Consider the following 16,765-nt stretch of genomic DNA (forward strand, 5'->3'; position numbering starts at 1 on the left):
AATGTTCTTTAGGAAGGAAACTGCCATCCTTATCTGGTCTGATCAACATGTGACTCCAGACCCACAGCAATATGGTTGACTCTCAATCTCAATTAGGGATGGACAATAAATGCCATTCCACCTAGTGACACCCTCATCCAGTGAATGAATGTAAAAAAAATGGTTCCTATCTGGGCTCTGTGATCCCAACTGGGATAGATCTTCCTCTTGGATCATTTGTAGTAAATTTGTTCAACTTAGTGACTTTTTATTCCCGTTCAGAAGGCAGTTAAAAGTTTATTCACCTAGAGAGATGACTGAGAGAATATTGTTTTTCCTTCCCAAAGGACATTAGTAAACCAAGAAGGTTTGTTTTTAATGAGAATCAATAATGAGATTGTTGGATGCCCAATTTTCCATTCCTCATTGACTCCATTTCATCTGTATGGGGCATTCCTACTGGAATGTCTATACATATTCATCTGATAACCTACCTATGCTGACTTAGGAGCTTTAATTTTCCAACCCTTCCTTTTCAGGCAGTGAGGCTGGGTCTGTGGCTACTGAACAAGTTCCAGACAGTACCATGCCATCAGGACGCAGGCCACCAGAATCACAAATGGTAGCGGGTAGCGAATATGGTGAAAATGAGAATCAGGGTGGGTACAGATGTGGCATGGAGAATGACTCCAGTAGGAGCCCAGGAGGTTAGTGGAATTTTTGGAAGTTGCTGGTGCTTTATTTCTTTTGAATTTCCTGCAATACACTGCTATTCTGTTTCTTTTGTGCTTACTTTTCTCTTTTATGTCTATTATCTTCATTTCCATTTATTTTGCAAATTCTCTCAGCTGTTTTCTTTCGTTTGCACTCACAGCATCCTGTCTCTCGCCAAACTTATTTCCAGACAGCTTTGTTGTGTGTATAATTGACAGAAAATTAATTATGTGATCATCTTCTCATATCCTCATCAAATGGCATGTTGTTTCTATGGACCATGAATGACGCACAGGAGCTTTTACGAGACAGCCTTCGTGGATTAATGCTGTTTTCAGCATTATACAAGAGAGAATGTCAACTCAACACAGTTTAAATTATTCAAAGACACTTCAGAAGTGCTAAATGTTTTTCAAGATTTTTTTTTATTGAGGATTGTAGGTTGCACAAGGGAACAATACCTGTGGATGATATTCCTCTGAATTACACTGGCAAATACAATGCCATTTACAGTCCCTTAATGGGATTTGCTCGGTGATATAATTGATGGATGTTGTTATCAGTAGAGGGTAGACCATCAGCCTGTTTATATGCAAAGGTAAAGTGGCTGATTAGCTTATTTGGCTAAACAGCTGGTTTGCAGCGTTGAACAGTGTGGACCTAACCCTTGGACTGGCTGAGAACACTCCTTCTCAGCCTCTCCTCTTGCCTGAGGTGTGGTGATCCTCAGATTAAACCAGCAGTAACCATCTCTCTCTCTCTAATGAGAACAGCACTATGGCCTGGTAAGACTGTGACAATTTTATCTCTACCTTATATGCAGTTGCTGCTCTTGCCCTCAAATGTTTTTATTATTACGCGCTTATCACTCCTCGTTTTCTCACTCTTTTCTCAATATGGTTAGTTCTTAATCCCTTTTCCATCAGCAGCTTTTCTTCATAGGGCTGGCATTAAGAAAGGCAAATTATGGGACCAGCTTTTTGTTACCTTTTTTGACGTTTATGAATCTTGCATGTGGGGCCTTGATCAGGGCCCTGAGTTAATGCAAATAAATTCATGCAGTCAAATCTGAAATGCTCTGAACATCAGTGTCTCTATTCATACTGTGTACCGAAAGCACTTTGGGAAATGTTGTGACAGAACTGTAACACACCTTCATATTAAAAAAATCTGCAAACAACATTTGCATCTAATCTTCCTCCAAATATTATTGACTACAGACACTCTGCTAATGAATGTGTATCACTTGATTTCCTTGCTCATTATTAAAGAAACAGGTGTACATTGAGATTTTCTCTTGTTATCACTTGGAATACAATGTCTAAAAGGATATCAGAAGCAAATAGTAACTTTCAGCAGAGATTTAGGGTGTATACTTGAAGGAGGCTATGATTCTATGAGACCAGTTTGCAGAACTATCCAAAAAGGTGACGTGTAGGACCCATTTCCCACCTCAGTCATTAGAAACATGGGAGAGAACAGAACCAGAAAGGATGTGCTGTTCCTCTGACCAGCCCAAACCACATTAATTGTCAATCCCAGGGGTGGCTAAACTTTGCACATGGTGAGGGGCTGAGGCTAAATCAATAAATTGATACTTTAAATTAGAAGATAGTAGGAATAACCATTTAAAAGTGCCAAGCAGCCAAGCATAAAGAAAATAAAATGTGAGGCTGGATGAACACAGCAGGCCCAGCAGCATCTCAGGAGCACAAAAGCATAAAGAAAAGCCATTTTTTGCCTTTTTGGTCAAGAGCTAGAGAACCAAGATTCAGCTTCATGGAAAGGTACAGTGATTGAGGCCAAGTTCTGGAGTTAGATTTAACTAACATTTAACCTTAGATTGTTCCGTTGGGAGAAACTTTGTGCTGGCCTTGGCAGAATCCACATTAAAGGGAAGGTTAGAACTGAGTTGACCTTTCGCCTGACGCTCCCTTCTCTCCCTCTCCCATACTTTTATCCATTGCCTTTTTCATCTTTCACTCCTCTCCCCATACCCTTTCCCTTTAACTCTTACCCCTCTCACTCTCTCTCTCTTTCTTACTCTGTCCCTTTTAACTTCGAGAAAATGATCCGTGGGGTGTCATTTCTTTCTGAAGAAACTTGAATGCAATTTGGTAAAAGGCAATTCCTTTTGTAAAAGTGAAATCAAATAAAAATTAATGGCAGCCTATCATTCCATTCTAACCCTTTGCCCTCGCAGCCCAGCTTACAGTTTCCCTCTGCCATCTGATTGTTACTGCCTTCTCACAGTGATGTGACCGTCATCTCCTTCCTCCGTGGGCCAGAGTCTCCCTGAAAGTTTCCTAGGTTTGGACAAACTGAGTGAGTAGGCAAATGCATGGCAGATGCAGTGTAGTGTGGATAACTGTCAGGTTGTCCAATTTGCTAGCAAAAACAGGAAAGCAAATTATTATCTGAATGGTTATAAACTGTGAGGGGAATATGCAATGAGACCTGGGTGTCATCACAGAAGTTGCTGAAAATAAGTATGCAGGTGCAGGAGTTGGTCAGAAAGGAAAATGTTGTGTTGGCCGTCATAGCAAGAGAATTAAAGTCCAGGAGGAGGATTGTCTTGCTGCAACTGTACAGGACCTTGATGAGACCACACTTGGAGTATTGAGTGCATCTCAGGTCTCCAAATCTGAGAAAAGATGTTCTTGCCAAAGCAGGAGTGCAGAGAAGCTTTACCAGACTGATACCTGGGATGGCAGGACTGGCATAAGAGGAGACGTTGAATCAGTTAGGTTCATATTTTCTGGAGTTCAGAAGAATGAAAGGGACCTCCTGGAAACCTACCAGACAGGGTAAATGCAAGAAGGATGTTCCCAATGATGGGGGACAGGATCAGGGTTTACAGTCCAAGGATATGGAGTAAACCATTTAGGACTGAGATGAGGAAACATTTCTGCACCTAGAGAGGGGAGAGTCTGTGGAATTTGTTACCATGAAAGTTGGTAAGGCCAAAACATTTTATGATTTCAAGATGATGTTGGATATGGCCCTGGAGGTTAAAGGCGGTCAAAGGATGTGGAGGAGTAGCAGGAGTAGGCTATGAGGTTATATGATCAGCCATGATCAGATGGGTAGCACAGCCAGATTGAAAGGCTGCTATTGTCTGTGCTTCTATTCCCAGTCTTGGCCAACAGACTTACTGCCATGGTTCCAGGCCCCAGGATGCTTGGTGCTTCTCCAATCACATGCTAGTTCTGTCCCTCATTTGCTGCTGATAGGTTCGTCAGTAAGCCTGCAGCAGCACACACCGGAGAAAAAGCCCTCTGATTGGAGGAGCAGTTCTTTACCAAATCTTACACCTAGGCTTACCTATATTTGATAATTCATCTGCCAGTACAACAGTTGTTGGCCTGTGTAAAATACTGCAGCAGCCTGCATGTGGCCCCCAGTCACATTTGGACACCCCTTGGCTACCCAATACACAATTCACAGGATGAGAGTGTCACTGCAAGGCAGCATTTATTGCCCATCCCTAATTGCCCAGAGGGCAGTTAAGAGTCAACCACATTGCTGTGGGCCTGGAGACAGAAGTAGGCCAGACCAGTTAAGGATGGCAGTGTTCTCCCACATTAGTGAACCAGATAGGTTTTCCTTACAATCGGCAATTGATTTAATTCCAGATATTTGTTGAATTCAGATTCCACCACCAGCCATGGTGGGATTTGAATCCAGGTCCCCAGAACATTATCCAGGTCGCTGGATTAACTAACCCTAGGCCATCACCTCCCATCATTGTGACTTCACCAGATTAACTTGAGCAGTCTATTCACCCTCTCTGCAAAATAAACTTAAACCTAATCTTACATCATCAAATAATGTCTGGCTTTCCCAAATTCTAGAAGGCAACCTTAAGCCTAACAGGATTTTATTTAGTTAAGGTACATGGAATTCTTTGAACAATCTAGGCACCTTCTCTTCTTTAAATAAATAATGCCAGTCACAATCAAGAGTGAAACATCCCATAAATTTACTGAAAGAACATTTAGTTCTATCGGTAAGCCGGCCAGCATATTTTCTTAAACCAACACCTACAAGGTAGTTTAACCATTGATTCATTTTATGAGAGTTTGTGGAATATTTCTTATGCAAAATGTTTCTTCTGAGACAGGATATTGCATCTCATTGATTAGTGCTGGAAAACATTTTACGCAAGGTGATAAATTATGTTTTAACACAGGTTTTGCATACTAAAGCAAATCATAGAACATTATGTTTCATGGAGTTTACTCATGTGACTGCTGAACCATGTTACTTGAATACACTACCAGACATTATATTATCTTCTATCTAAGTTATGGCATTGTTCCTGTCAAGTTTTCAGTTTAAAGTTTTTTTTCACGTTTAAGTATTAAGTACATAATCTTGTTAACATCAGTCCTTACTTGCTGCTTTTTCTCCTCAGGTGGACGACGTAATGTTTCAGCTCAGGGCTCACGCCCTCCCCCAGCTTTACACCAAACCAACCCTGCACAGCCATCTCCAGCAGGTAAGTAACCTCAAAGATCAGAGTGGGCAAAACAAAAAATGGTCTGAAAATTGTCTCCGAGATAATGGGAACTGCAGATGCTGGAGAATCCAAGATAACAAAGTGTGGAGCTGGATTAACACATTTTGGGCCTCAACCTCTCTGATGAAGGGTCTAGGCCCGAAACGTCAGCTTTTGTGCTCCTGAGATGCTGCTTGGCCTGCTGTGTTCATCCAGCCTCCACACTTTGTTATCGATGGTCTGAAAATTAGTGGCTGAAGACAAGAAGCTGAAAAGCTTCTGTGATAAGGAATTGTTTAGATACTGCACGTTTTATGATGTCCAATGAATGCAAAAGCCCACTTCAAATTAGTGAAGTCATTCCTTCAGGTAGGTAGAAATATAACCTTGCCTTTACCTGCCTTCTGTTACGGTGTGATGTTTTGATGCAAAGGGACAACGTGATTTCAGCATTGCAGCATTCAGGGTAGTTAGTATGCCTTCCTCCTGCTGCAACAGCAGGATATGGCAACATCCTGTCTGGAATTATGTGCATACAAATTAAAGTAGAACAAAGCAAAGTCTGGTTGCACAGCCCTGTGCGGGTAATCCGTCATAGCAACGTCCCATGCCTTCACACCTGCCAAAACCAGAGAAAAGAGAAGTTAGGGATTGAAAAAGCCCAACAAATAGGAAGTAGTTTGTCTGCCTTTCTTTGGCTACCTTGTGGGTCAGTAGGAGCAGATTTCCACGTGACCACAATGCCCCTCTGACACTTTCTAATCACTTATTTGAGTGTGCAAGCCCATTCCTTTAGTTCCACAGCAACCTGGAGCTTCCAATATTTTAGTTTCTGTTCAGAGATGCCGCTACCCACTGCTGGAGCAGGGGGGACTTGAACCTGGCCCTCTGGTTCACTACCAGTGAGAGTCTAGGATGGTAGCCAACAACCTTGGACAATATTGGGATTTAACCCATGAGGGAGCTTCCTACATGTTTGGATAAAAGACTGATAGCAGGCAGAATGAATTGAAATGTCTAGGGCCTCTTGGTGGAAGGAGACTGGAAGTTTGCTGCCTATGATGCCCAATGAGGATTTGTATACCCAGTACTGCTCTGACAAATCCTGAAACAAAAACAGAAAGTGCCGGAAAATCTCAGGAAATCAGGCAGCATCTTTGCAGAGAAAAGCAGAGTTAACATTTCAAATTGGTGAAGGGTCACTGAACTCAACATTAATTCTGTTTTTCTTTTTGCAGATACTGCCAGACCTGCTGATTTTTCCAGCTTTAGTTTCATATCTCCAGCATTCACATTTCTTTGTTTTATCCCTGTGAAGAGGTGATCTGATCACACTAGTTTTCTGTTAATTTTAATATGTTAATATGTTAAAATCTATTCATAAACCTTGCTCAACACCTGAGCAATGTGCTTTCCTCTAAAAATGCTCAGGGGTCTTCACGTGTAGGGGAAGGAAAGTCATTTGTCCTAATTCACTATAGAAGATAAAATATGCACTTATGACCAAACAGCAATAATTCATATCAGGTGCTTGGTCTATTCTTAGATACCACAAACAAGACTGTTTTCTGTGGTTCACAGATTGATATCATGAAATAATCTGTGCTTTCAAAGTGGCCTGTTGGTGCAGGCTTTCCACCCCATTGTTTAAATAATGTGCCTAATGCTGTCGATTAGAAGTACATTAATCCAAACCTTGTGTGGTTCTCCGTGAGCAGAGGTTTGCTACCAGCTCTCAATCAGTCTCATAAGATCCCCACCATCTCCTGCTGAATCCAATAATTTATCTTGAACACATGCCCACACTCCCAGACAGTGAGACCACCACAACAGCCTGGCAGCCAGGAAGATGCAGTTAGAAACCTGGTGCCTGGTAACACAAAAATACTACATTCCAAAATGGTACATAGCTTAGTTTTTGTACAGAAAAGACATGTACTTCCAACCACAACTTAAAAACTCCCCAAAGAGTTTCCTTCACCACTAAATTTCACTGGGCCTCTTTGATGAAATTTCAAACTTATATTTTGTGCTGTTCTTATGAGAGAGCTGCAGATTCTTCTGACATGTCAGATTTTTTATATTTCTGATTTCCCTATTCACAGGTGTGCCTGGAACCTATAGACCAGGTCAGGGAGTGACTCCCAGATATCCTGAACAAATGTCAAGTAAGATTGATTACAAGCAGCTCCTATTATCAGCATCTCATTTCAGTTCTTACTTGCTCTGGCTTCACCTAGGAACATAACTGTCATCCGGCTGGTCCTCACCTTGAAGGGATGAAGAAGTAATTTTGTTCTGTCTTTTTTCCATTATTTATTTTTGCCAGTGGTAGGGTCCTCATTCTTGTCACATTCTGTGAGCAACCAGCCCACCCCATCAATGGATACAAGTTATACCCCAGTGAAAGAGGAGCGAGCGATCCACCACCACCCACCATATACAGCACCAAGTACAGCGTCAACACTGCGTCCTTCCACACAACAACAGCAGCAGGAAGATGAAGAAGAAGATCTTTATGACTCAGATGAAGCCAGTGAGTGATATGTTGATTGGCAGTTTCAAGTGATTTCCATTAAATGGCCAGTATAATCTATTCCAGACATTTCACTGCTGGGGTGAAATTAGAAGAAAAATAATGCTGTAAAGGCACAGAGGAGCAGTTATAATCTAGAAGGCAGCAATAAACTCATACAACATTCTGTTGACATGGCACCACATGCTTTTTGACCTGATAACACACTGGTTTTAAAATTTGCATCATTATTTTCAAATCACTTCATGCTTTCGTTGTGCTTGTGACGTCCAAACAGTCATCCAAGGTCTCTGCATTGTCTTTGTGAGAGAGATACAGACCCTTCAGACTTGTCAGTCACACTTACAGTTTCACTGTAGTGAGCTGGTGAAATAGCAGATGTTGAACTTTGAGCTCAGTAAAAATCTGGAATAAGAAGCCGATCTAATGGCAACCATATAGCCGTTGTTGATTGTAATAAAAAAAATCTGATTCACTAGTATCCTTTATAAGAAGAAGGTCTGCCATCCTCACCTGGTCTGACCTACATGTGACTCCAGGCCCACAAGCAATACAGTTGGCTCTTAACTGCCCAAAGGGCAATAAAAGCTGGCTTAGTGAACAATGCCCACATCCAATGAATGAATGTTAAAAAAAACTCCTCCAATTCTGACCTTTCGCCCATTCTGCTTTACCATCTTTCTACAACTGGCAACCAAGCCTTAAACTGCCTAGGTCCTGATCTTTGGAATTCCCTCTCACACTGCTCTGTCTCTGATTCTGTTTCCTGCTTAAAGTCACTTCTTAAAACCTTCTTCTTAGAATAAGCTTGTCATCACCTGTCTGAACATGGTATTTAAATCCATTGTATCCCATTCTCTGAAGCAAATTGGGATTTTTACCATATTACAGATGATGTAAGTACACATGATCATATTTCTGGTATCAGCTTGAAAATGGGAGCTGTAATGCATTGTGCTGTAATAAAGCCACAGGGATCATATGGAGAACATGAAATAAGTAATATAGATGTGTTATTTATAAAATGAAAGGCACTGCTGTCCCATGAAACATTTTCACAGCTGTAAGGTTGAAATCATGATTTGTTTTCGCTTTGAATGCACACCCTGGACCTGTGTTTTCCAATTGGTCTCCTCTGATTGAGTCTTCGGAGAGACCACAATCTGGCTGATAGTGATAGAAAGAGGCGTTAGTTAAATCTTCAGGTATTTTATGAGGACTTAATGGTTTGCTAAATGTGAACAAATTTAAACCTTACTTACTTTGCCTCTTTCAGTTGTGCAATTAATAGGGTTAAAATATATGGTGTATTTTAGTTAAATTCTATGCAAACATCTAAATATCTCTGGGGAATCACATCCTCCTCACTAGAAATCCTTATACCTGGTACAGAGGTTGGCAGCATTTGGATGAAATGTGTTTAATTCTAAAGTTGTGACTTTATGGACCACTGCCATTCTTGACATTCCTCTGCCTGCTGTATTAAATGGGTGAACATGTTAACTGAAACAGCCAGTCGGAGATTGTCACATAATTGAACTGAAAACTGAAATTAACTTGAACTAATGGCAAGGGCCCTTACGTGACTAATTGTGATTGGAAAATTGGAGGCAGCAGACTGGAGTTGTTTGATACATGTTGGCAGAATTTGGAAAATATCTGATTAAAGGTTAGTCTGCCAGTATTAGCCGCAGTAATTCCCAACTGAAAGAAGCTATTTTTATTGAAAGAAACTATTTGAATTAGATCGTTTGAATGAGTAGCTCTTAACTGGCTTGTGATCTTTGGTTGGGTCTTGCTTTAGGCCACATTCTAATGAAGAAAAAGAGAAAGCCAGAAATAAAACTAAACATTTGAAAAAGAAATAGCAAGATTGGAGTCAGTGGCAGGAAATTGAAGCCTCCTACTCCAACACAAAAGGATGCACTGGCTCTTGGAGATGTGTTGGGCTAAGTGCAATGAGTGTCAGTGGGGGAACATTTCAGAGACAATTATCATTGCATCAGAAGGCTCAAGTTGATGGTAGAGCATGACATGAAACAATCCAGAGTGAGAAAAATCAATTGCCCGAGAGAGACCTCAATGGAGAAGAAAGGAGCTGGGCAAAATTGACTGGAATAAGACTTCAGTGGGATAAACTGTACAAGGGTCTACCTTCAAAGAAGAAACTGTTTGTGTACAGTCAAGCTATATTTCCTGAAACGTTGGACAAACCAATCTAGACCTCCCTGGTGACAAAAGAGATAGAAATTGTAATGAAGAAGAAAAGTTGTGTTTATGATAGACGTCAAGTCGAAAATAGAGAAACGAGGAATACCAAAGATTCAGAAGGGAGATGTAAAAGCAAATAAGCAAAGCAAAGATGAATTATGAGAAACGACTGGCAGCCAGCATAAAGGGGAATTATGAAGTCGGCAATAGATCTATAAATAGTACTAGATAAAAGGAGTAGGGCTGATTAAGGACCACAAAGAGAATTTACACTTGGAGGCAGGGGACATGGCTGAGGTGTTAAATTAATAGTTTGTATCTGCCTGTACCATAGGGAGGGTGCTACCTACATCACAGTGACACGGAAGGGATCTCTCTTACTGGAACGGTTCAGAATTGATGAGGAAGAAGTGTTGTATTGACTTTTGATGATTAAACTTGACAAGGCACTGAAACCAGATGAGGTGCACCCAAGACTTTAAAGGAAGTGTGAGCGGAAATTTCAGGAGTGCTGACCGCTAGCTTTTAGTCTACCATAGACTGGGGGGGGGGGCTGCAGGGGGCCATGGGGAAGTGCTGGGAGACTGGAAAATTGCAACCGTTACAACTTTGTTCGAGAACGGTTGGAAGGATAAGCCCAGCAATTACAGACCAGCCAAATTTAACATCAGTGGTGGGGGAACAATTGTTTGGGATAGAATTAATAGTCACATGGAAAAAGCTGGGTTGATTAGGAGAAGTCAGTGGGGATTTATAAAGAGGAAATTATGTTTAACTAACTTGCTGAAATTTCTTGAGGTAGTAACAGAAAAGCTCACAGAGGATAATGCTGTTGATGTTTTACATGAACTTCCAGAAACCAATTGATACAGTGCCACACGACAGACTTATAAGGAAAGTTCTTGATCATGAAATAAAGGGGTCTGTAGGAATGTGGATACAACATTAGCTTAGTGGTAGGAAACAGAGTGGCAGTCAATAGATATTTTTTGGGCTGGTTGAAGGTTTGCAGTGAAGTGCCCCAGGTCATGGTATTGGGACACTTGCTTTCTCTGATACGTAATGACTTCAATCTTGATGTGCAGGGGGAAATGTCAAAGATTGCAGATGACACAAAACTTGGGAGAATTGTAAACTGACCATAAGACCATAAGAGGTAGGGTCAGGAGCTGGTTGTTTGGACCCTCAGGCCTGATTCGCTATAAAGTAGGATCATGGCTGGTCCAACATTTCTCACAGCCACTTTTCTGCCCTTTCCCCAATAAGACTGGGAAGAGAACAGCATAGAATTTTAAATGGGCATTGTTTGAGTAGGCTATAGGTGCGAGATGAGTTTCAGTGTAGAGGAATGTGGTGTGTTTTTTGTGGTAGGAACAACGTAGAAAGATAATATAAAACAAAGGGTACAATTCTCAAGCGGGTGCAGGAACAGAAGGATCTGGGTATATATGTGCTCAAACCATTGAGGGTGTTGGACAGATGGACAGTACTGTGTCCTTGGCTTTATTAATAAGGCTAAAGAATACAAGAGCAAGGAGGTGATGTTGAACTTGTATAACACACTTGTTAAACTTCAGTGTTACAGTTGTGCATGCCACATAACAGGTAGGATATGACCACATTGGATAGAGTGCTGAAGTGATTTACAAGAATGGTTGCAGAGATGAAGAACTTCGGCTACTAAGACAAATTGAAAACATTGTGACTATTCTCCGGAGAGAAGAAGTCTTAAGAGGAGATTGTGATTTCAAAATCATGAGCAGTCTGGATAGAATAAATAGGGAGAAGCAGTTCCCCATGTAAAAAGAACAAGAATGACAGGACATAGATTTATAGTTGACACAAAAATAGAAATTGCTGGAACAGCCCAGCAGGTCTGGTAGCATCTGAAGGAGATGCATTATCGTGATAGATTTTGATTAGAACATAGAACAGTACAGGCCCTTTGGCCCATGATGTTGCGCTGACCTATTATCCTACTAAGATCAATCTACCCTGCACACCCTACATTATACTATACTCCATGTGCTTACCCGAAAGTCGCTTAAAAGTCTCTGAAGTATCTGACTGCACTATCACAGCCGGCAGCGCATTCCACACGCCCCTCACTCTCTGTGTAAAGAACCTACCTCTGTCATCTCCCCTATACCTTCCTCCAATCACCTTAAAATTATGCCCTCTCGTAATAGTCATTTCTGCCCTGGGAAGAAGCCTCTGACTATCCACTCCACCTAAGCCTCTCATCATCTTGCAAACCTCTATCAAGTCACCTTTCATCCTTCTTCATTCCAATGAAAAAAGCCCTAGCTCTCTCAACCTTTCCTCATGAGACCTGCCCTCCAGTCCAGGCAGCATCCTGGTAAATCTCCTCTGCGCCGCCTCTAAAGCTTCCACCTCCTTCCTATAATGAGGTGACCAGAACTGAATACAGTATTCCAAGTGTGGTCTAACCAGAGTTTTATAGAGCTGCAGCATAACCTCACAGCTCTTAAACTCAATTCCCCTGCCAATGAAAGCTAACACACCATAAACCTTCTTTACTTCCCTATCAACTTGGGTAGCAACTTTGAGGGATCAATGGACGTAGAGCCCAAGACCTCTCTGCACCTCCACCCTGCCAAGCATCCTGCTGTTAACCTTGTATTCTGCATTCAAATTCAACCTTCCAAAATGAATCACTTCACACTTTTCTGGATTGAATTCCATCTCCCACTTCTTTGCCCAGCTCTGCATCCTGTCAATGTCCTGTTGCAACCTACAACAGCCCTCTGCACTGTCCACAGCTCCACCAACCTTTGTGTCATTGGCAAACTTACTAACCCACCCTTCCATTTCCTTATCCAAGACATTTATAAAGATCACAAAGAGCAGAGGTCCCAGAACAAATTCCTGCGGCACACCTGCTGGTCACCGAGCTCCAGGCTGAATACTTTCCATCTACTACCACCCTCTGTCTTCTACTGGACAGCCAGATTAGGAAAGATGGGAGTCTTAAGGAAACCGTAAACAACATTGTGGCCTGATTGGGTCAAATGGCCTCTTTTTATGCAGTATATCCATTGTGCAACACACTGAAGCCCAGACATTATGCTTTGCAGTACAGTACAGTCATACAAATGGTTAATGTGCTTGCACAAAATTTTTCAGCCTACTGTTTTATTCCACTTTGGGTTAAAAAGTATTAGACAAAGTGGTCATACAATAATAATATAAATGGCAGAGTTAAACATTTGTGAACTGTATTATAGCCTATCAGCTAAGAAAATCAGATATATATACCTCTACAATGAGTACACAATATTCTTAATCGAAGATATACACAAATCTACAGTTTAAAGGCAGAACTGCATTTGCTTTGAAGCCTGATGGCAGTAAAAATGGATTACAATTTTAAACCAAATGGAATGCTCTGAATGCCTATTTTGTTTTTATTACTCATTGACAACGGTTTTGTTCACAAAGTTGTGATGGTTGTGTTCACAGCTACATTGGGAGCACTGGAGTTCAGTCTAATATATGACCAGGCCAACAATGCTTTGCACTGCACCATCATAAAAGCAAAGGTGAGCCATCAAATTTACTTATTTTCAGTTAGGACTTCATCATCAAATTCAAACTATGAATACTGGGTGACCGAAGGTATCAAAACAATTTCCAGTCCATCGTGAATTGTTTCTTTGTCCCAAAGATTTGAAAAGTAATAATTTAATAGGTGACTCAAAAAGCTCTTAATTCAAGGAAATGTTTCTGAGTTCCTGCCTTGTGACATACACACGCAGCCCAGGAAGCGTGTACGGCAAGATTTAAGAATAGGATACTTGATAATGGTCAGTTATAGCATTGCTTCTAGAGAAATTGGGAGTATAGAAATTCAGAGATTTGTGATAGCATCCGTTTCGGATCAACAGGATGCAAACATTTACTTCTACCTGTGAAAATCACGCATAGAACATGATTGTCTGACCTCAGTCCAGTTGGCAATATTTAATTGGCATTAAGCTGGTAATCTTATCAAGCGATGTAGGGGTACTGTTGAGGGTGGTGACCTCATGTTGTTTACACATAAAGATTCAGTTACAGATATGTAAACGAAGTGCTGATGTGGCATAATTGCCCTTTGTACATTACAGGGACTGAAACCAATGGACTCCAATGGCTTGGCTGATCCGTATGTGAAAATACATCTCCTGCCTGGAGCCAGCAAGGTACGATGTTCCCGTCAGATTTTAAACAGTATATTCATGAGATTTACAAGTGGTGAAACTGTTCTATGGCCCCTGTGATGTACAAGATGGTTTCAGTGCCATAATGGATTATGCGCATCACAGTGAGGTTGCATTCTGAGGCTAAATTACTTATAATCTACAGGTGACAGGTAACAGTTAAAATGTCACATCTGTGCAGTAGATTACATTGATATCAAGAATTACTATGGCGCATATTTCCTGGCCAATCATTTTAACAATTATCAGATACAGTTATCAGAAATGCATTGAAGTAGACACTTACGCAGTGCTGTAAATACTCAACACTGGGTGGTACTGAATTGGCAGACCTATTCAGCTAGTCGCACAAGTCATAATCTATTCTGCTATGTTCCCCTTATTCTCCAAATACCCCAGAAGAAAGTCTCAGCCAGCCTATGTGGGCAGAAGACCTAAAGTGAAAGGAAAAGCATTTCCAGTCAAGAAAGATAGGAAATGATGGAAGAGAAGTCAACAGTTAGGTGCTTGGAAGCATTTCACACCAACTGGATTCACAAAGAAACAAGAGCTGTTGGCTGATTCTCCTGTCCATTGAGAACAAAGCCAGAATAATACAAATATATATAACAGAATAATACAAATATATAGAATATATTTAATGTGCATTAATAACTGGGTAGAGTTTCCCAATTTGGTGGCAACTAGATGTACCACTCATAGGAAGCTGAGCATACTGTTTGAAAAGATTCAGATTTGACACTTGTTTTTTAACCTTATCTGAATAGTAGTGTGATGGTACACTAGATTTAAAGACTTTGTACCAGGAAGATTATATTCTATCATGAACAATTGACCTCAGGGAAGCTGAGTAGGGAATCAGAGAAGAAAAGAAAATAGCCTGATAAAAATGTCAGAATTATTGATGGTTTTTGTGACATTCTTAGTGACAGCCTGAGCAACTGGTTGAGTTGACATCAAATATGTTCATATTCTTTCCAAACATACAGTCAAACAAGCTACGCACAAAAACACTACGCAACACCCGAAACCCTGTGTGGAATGAACGGCTAACATACCATGGAATCACTGAGGACGATATGCAGAGAAAAACTCTCAGGTGAGAAATATAGACAGACAGCTGAGAAAAACAGCCTCTAGCAATCTCAAGGTAATCAAAAATTGCTACAATAATCTTCAACCAACTCAGAAAACCTCATCAAATCTCCACCCAACTGAAATTCTTCTAATAATCTTGAAGTAAATCATGTTTTCAGGTTGGACCTGAAGTGTTTGATATCTCAAATGGTCTGTGACTACTTCTTTTTGCTAATTCATCTTGATGTCGCTGGCCTTTTTATACTATGGATATAGTGAGTGGCTTTCTGATATTACTCAGGAATATTTACGATTGTTTTTGTTACTTCCAGTTTTCTGATGTCATAAAGTAACATTTCTGGCTGTTTTGGGTCATTCCTCTACAGGCAATTTTGAAAGTTAAAAACAGGCATAAGGGACTTGGCATCTTGCATAATGTACCAGTCACAGGAACATTGGACATAGAAGCAGAGTGGGCCACTGGCATTTTGAGCATGCTCTGCTACTCAAAAAGATCATGGACTGAAATTTTGTATCATTTGTACCTTCATAACTCCATGTTCACTCTGCCCAATCATATTATGGTTTTCCAAGTGTCCCTTTGTAGTGATTGTAATGAAATCAGCCAGGTAGACCTTATAGAATACATAAGTTTCCTGATTGGGCCTGTTAAGCTGGTTCAATCAGGGAGCTCTGGCTGACAGATATAGACAGGAGTGTCAGAGGTTCTCTCCATTCTGAGAGATCAGTGTCAAGGACTATACAGGTGTAAATAAAGGGTGACAGGATACCAGTATCTGTGGAGTTATTTCAGTGGCAACGAAAGTGAGATTAATGATTTGACCACACAAAAGTATGTACTAACTGAAGCACAAATGGACTTCAAACAGGCATTACAACTGGCTTTGTAATTGGAAACTGATGTGAATGACAGGGTAAGTGCTCACCCTGGCCAAGCCAACTTACCTTGAGGGACACCATTTGAGTGAAAGCAGGTGCACTCAGGACATAATCTGAACAGTGGGACCCTGGGGCAGCCCACAGCAAATCCCTAAAACAAAGCCAAGCCTCAGCTGAATGGTTAAAATTTTCTTAAGGATCTGGATCAGCAAGTCAGTGTAGTTGCTGCCGGTATTTAGACTTGAGACAGCAAAGGAATCTCATTAAACCTGATTTGAGTAAGAGAACTCATAGGACAGTATCCAAGAGAGTGCACGCCCTGGAAAACCTACCTGTAACTAGCTTGGGACATTTAAATTGCTCAGCAACAGCCAAATCATAACCAATCAAAATAAACATCTGGTTAAATGGTCCCTCGGATCGTTAGAGGTTGATACCTGCACAGCGCTCTCAGTGATTGGCAGAACCAGTTTACAACCAACTTCGCTCTGGACTCCAACCCTTGACTGAGAACCTACACTGGGGAACCTTTACAGATTGAGGGTGTAACTTCAATTCCAGTCTCATGAGAAGCAGCTGGTTCAGTTACCATTCATTGTAGCAAAAGGCCTGATAGAGCAAAAT

The 16,765-nt window shown here is 41.0% G+C and overlaps 1 protein-coding gene across 7 annotated transcripts in view; it reads left to right on the forward strand.

The window, feature by feature from the left end:
• LOC125463994 (rabphilin-3A-like) overlaps positions 1-16,765 on the forward strand; it is a 214,379-nt gene that overhangs the window by 149,257 nt on the left and 48,357 nt on the right. For 4 of the 7 annotated variants that reach the window (XM_059654974.1, XM_059654975.1, XM_059654973.1 and 1 more), the window contains 7 exons: positions 519-686; positions 5,111-5,194; positions 7,300-7,362; positions 7,524-7,730; positions 13,425-13,504; positions 14,072-14,146; positions 15,154-15,263. In XM_059654974.1, coding sequence (XP_059510957.1) covers positions 519-686; positions 5,111-5,194; positions 7,300-7,362; positions 7,524-7,730; positions 13,425-13,504; positions 14,072-14,146; positions 15,154-15,263 — 787 coding nt within the window. The remainder of the gene's footprint in view (positions 1-518; positions 687-5,110; positions 5,195-7,299; positions 7,363-7,523; positions 7,731-13,424; positions 13,505-14,071; positions 14,147-15,153; positions 15,264-16,765) is intronic. The other 3 variants (XM_059654977.1, XM_059654978.1, XM_059654979.1) reach the window with 3 other exon arrangements.

The sequence above is a fragment of the Stegostoma tigrinum genome, chromosome 26 (assembly GCF_030684315.1).
Source record: "Stegostoma tigrinum isolate sSteTig4 chromosome 26, sSteTig4.hap1, whole genome shotgun sequence".
Taxonomy (NCBI): Eukaryota; Metazoa; Chordata; class Chondrichthyes; order Orectolobiformes; family Stegostomatidae; genus Stegostoma; species Stegostoma tigrinum.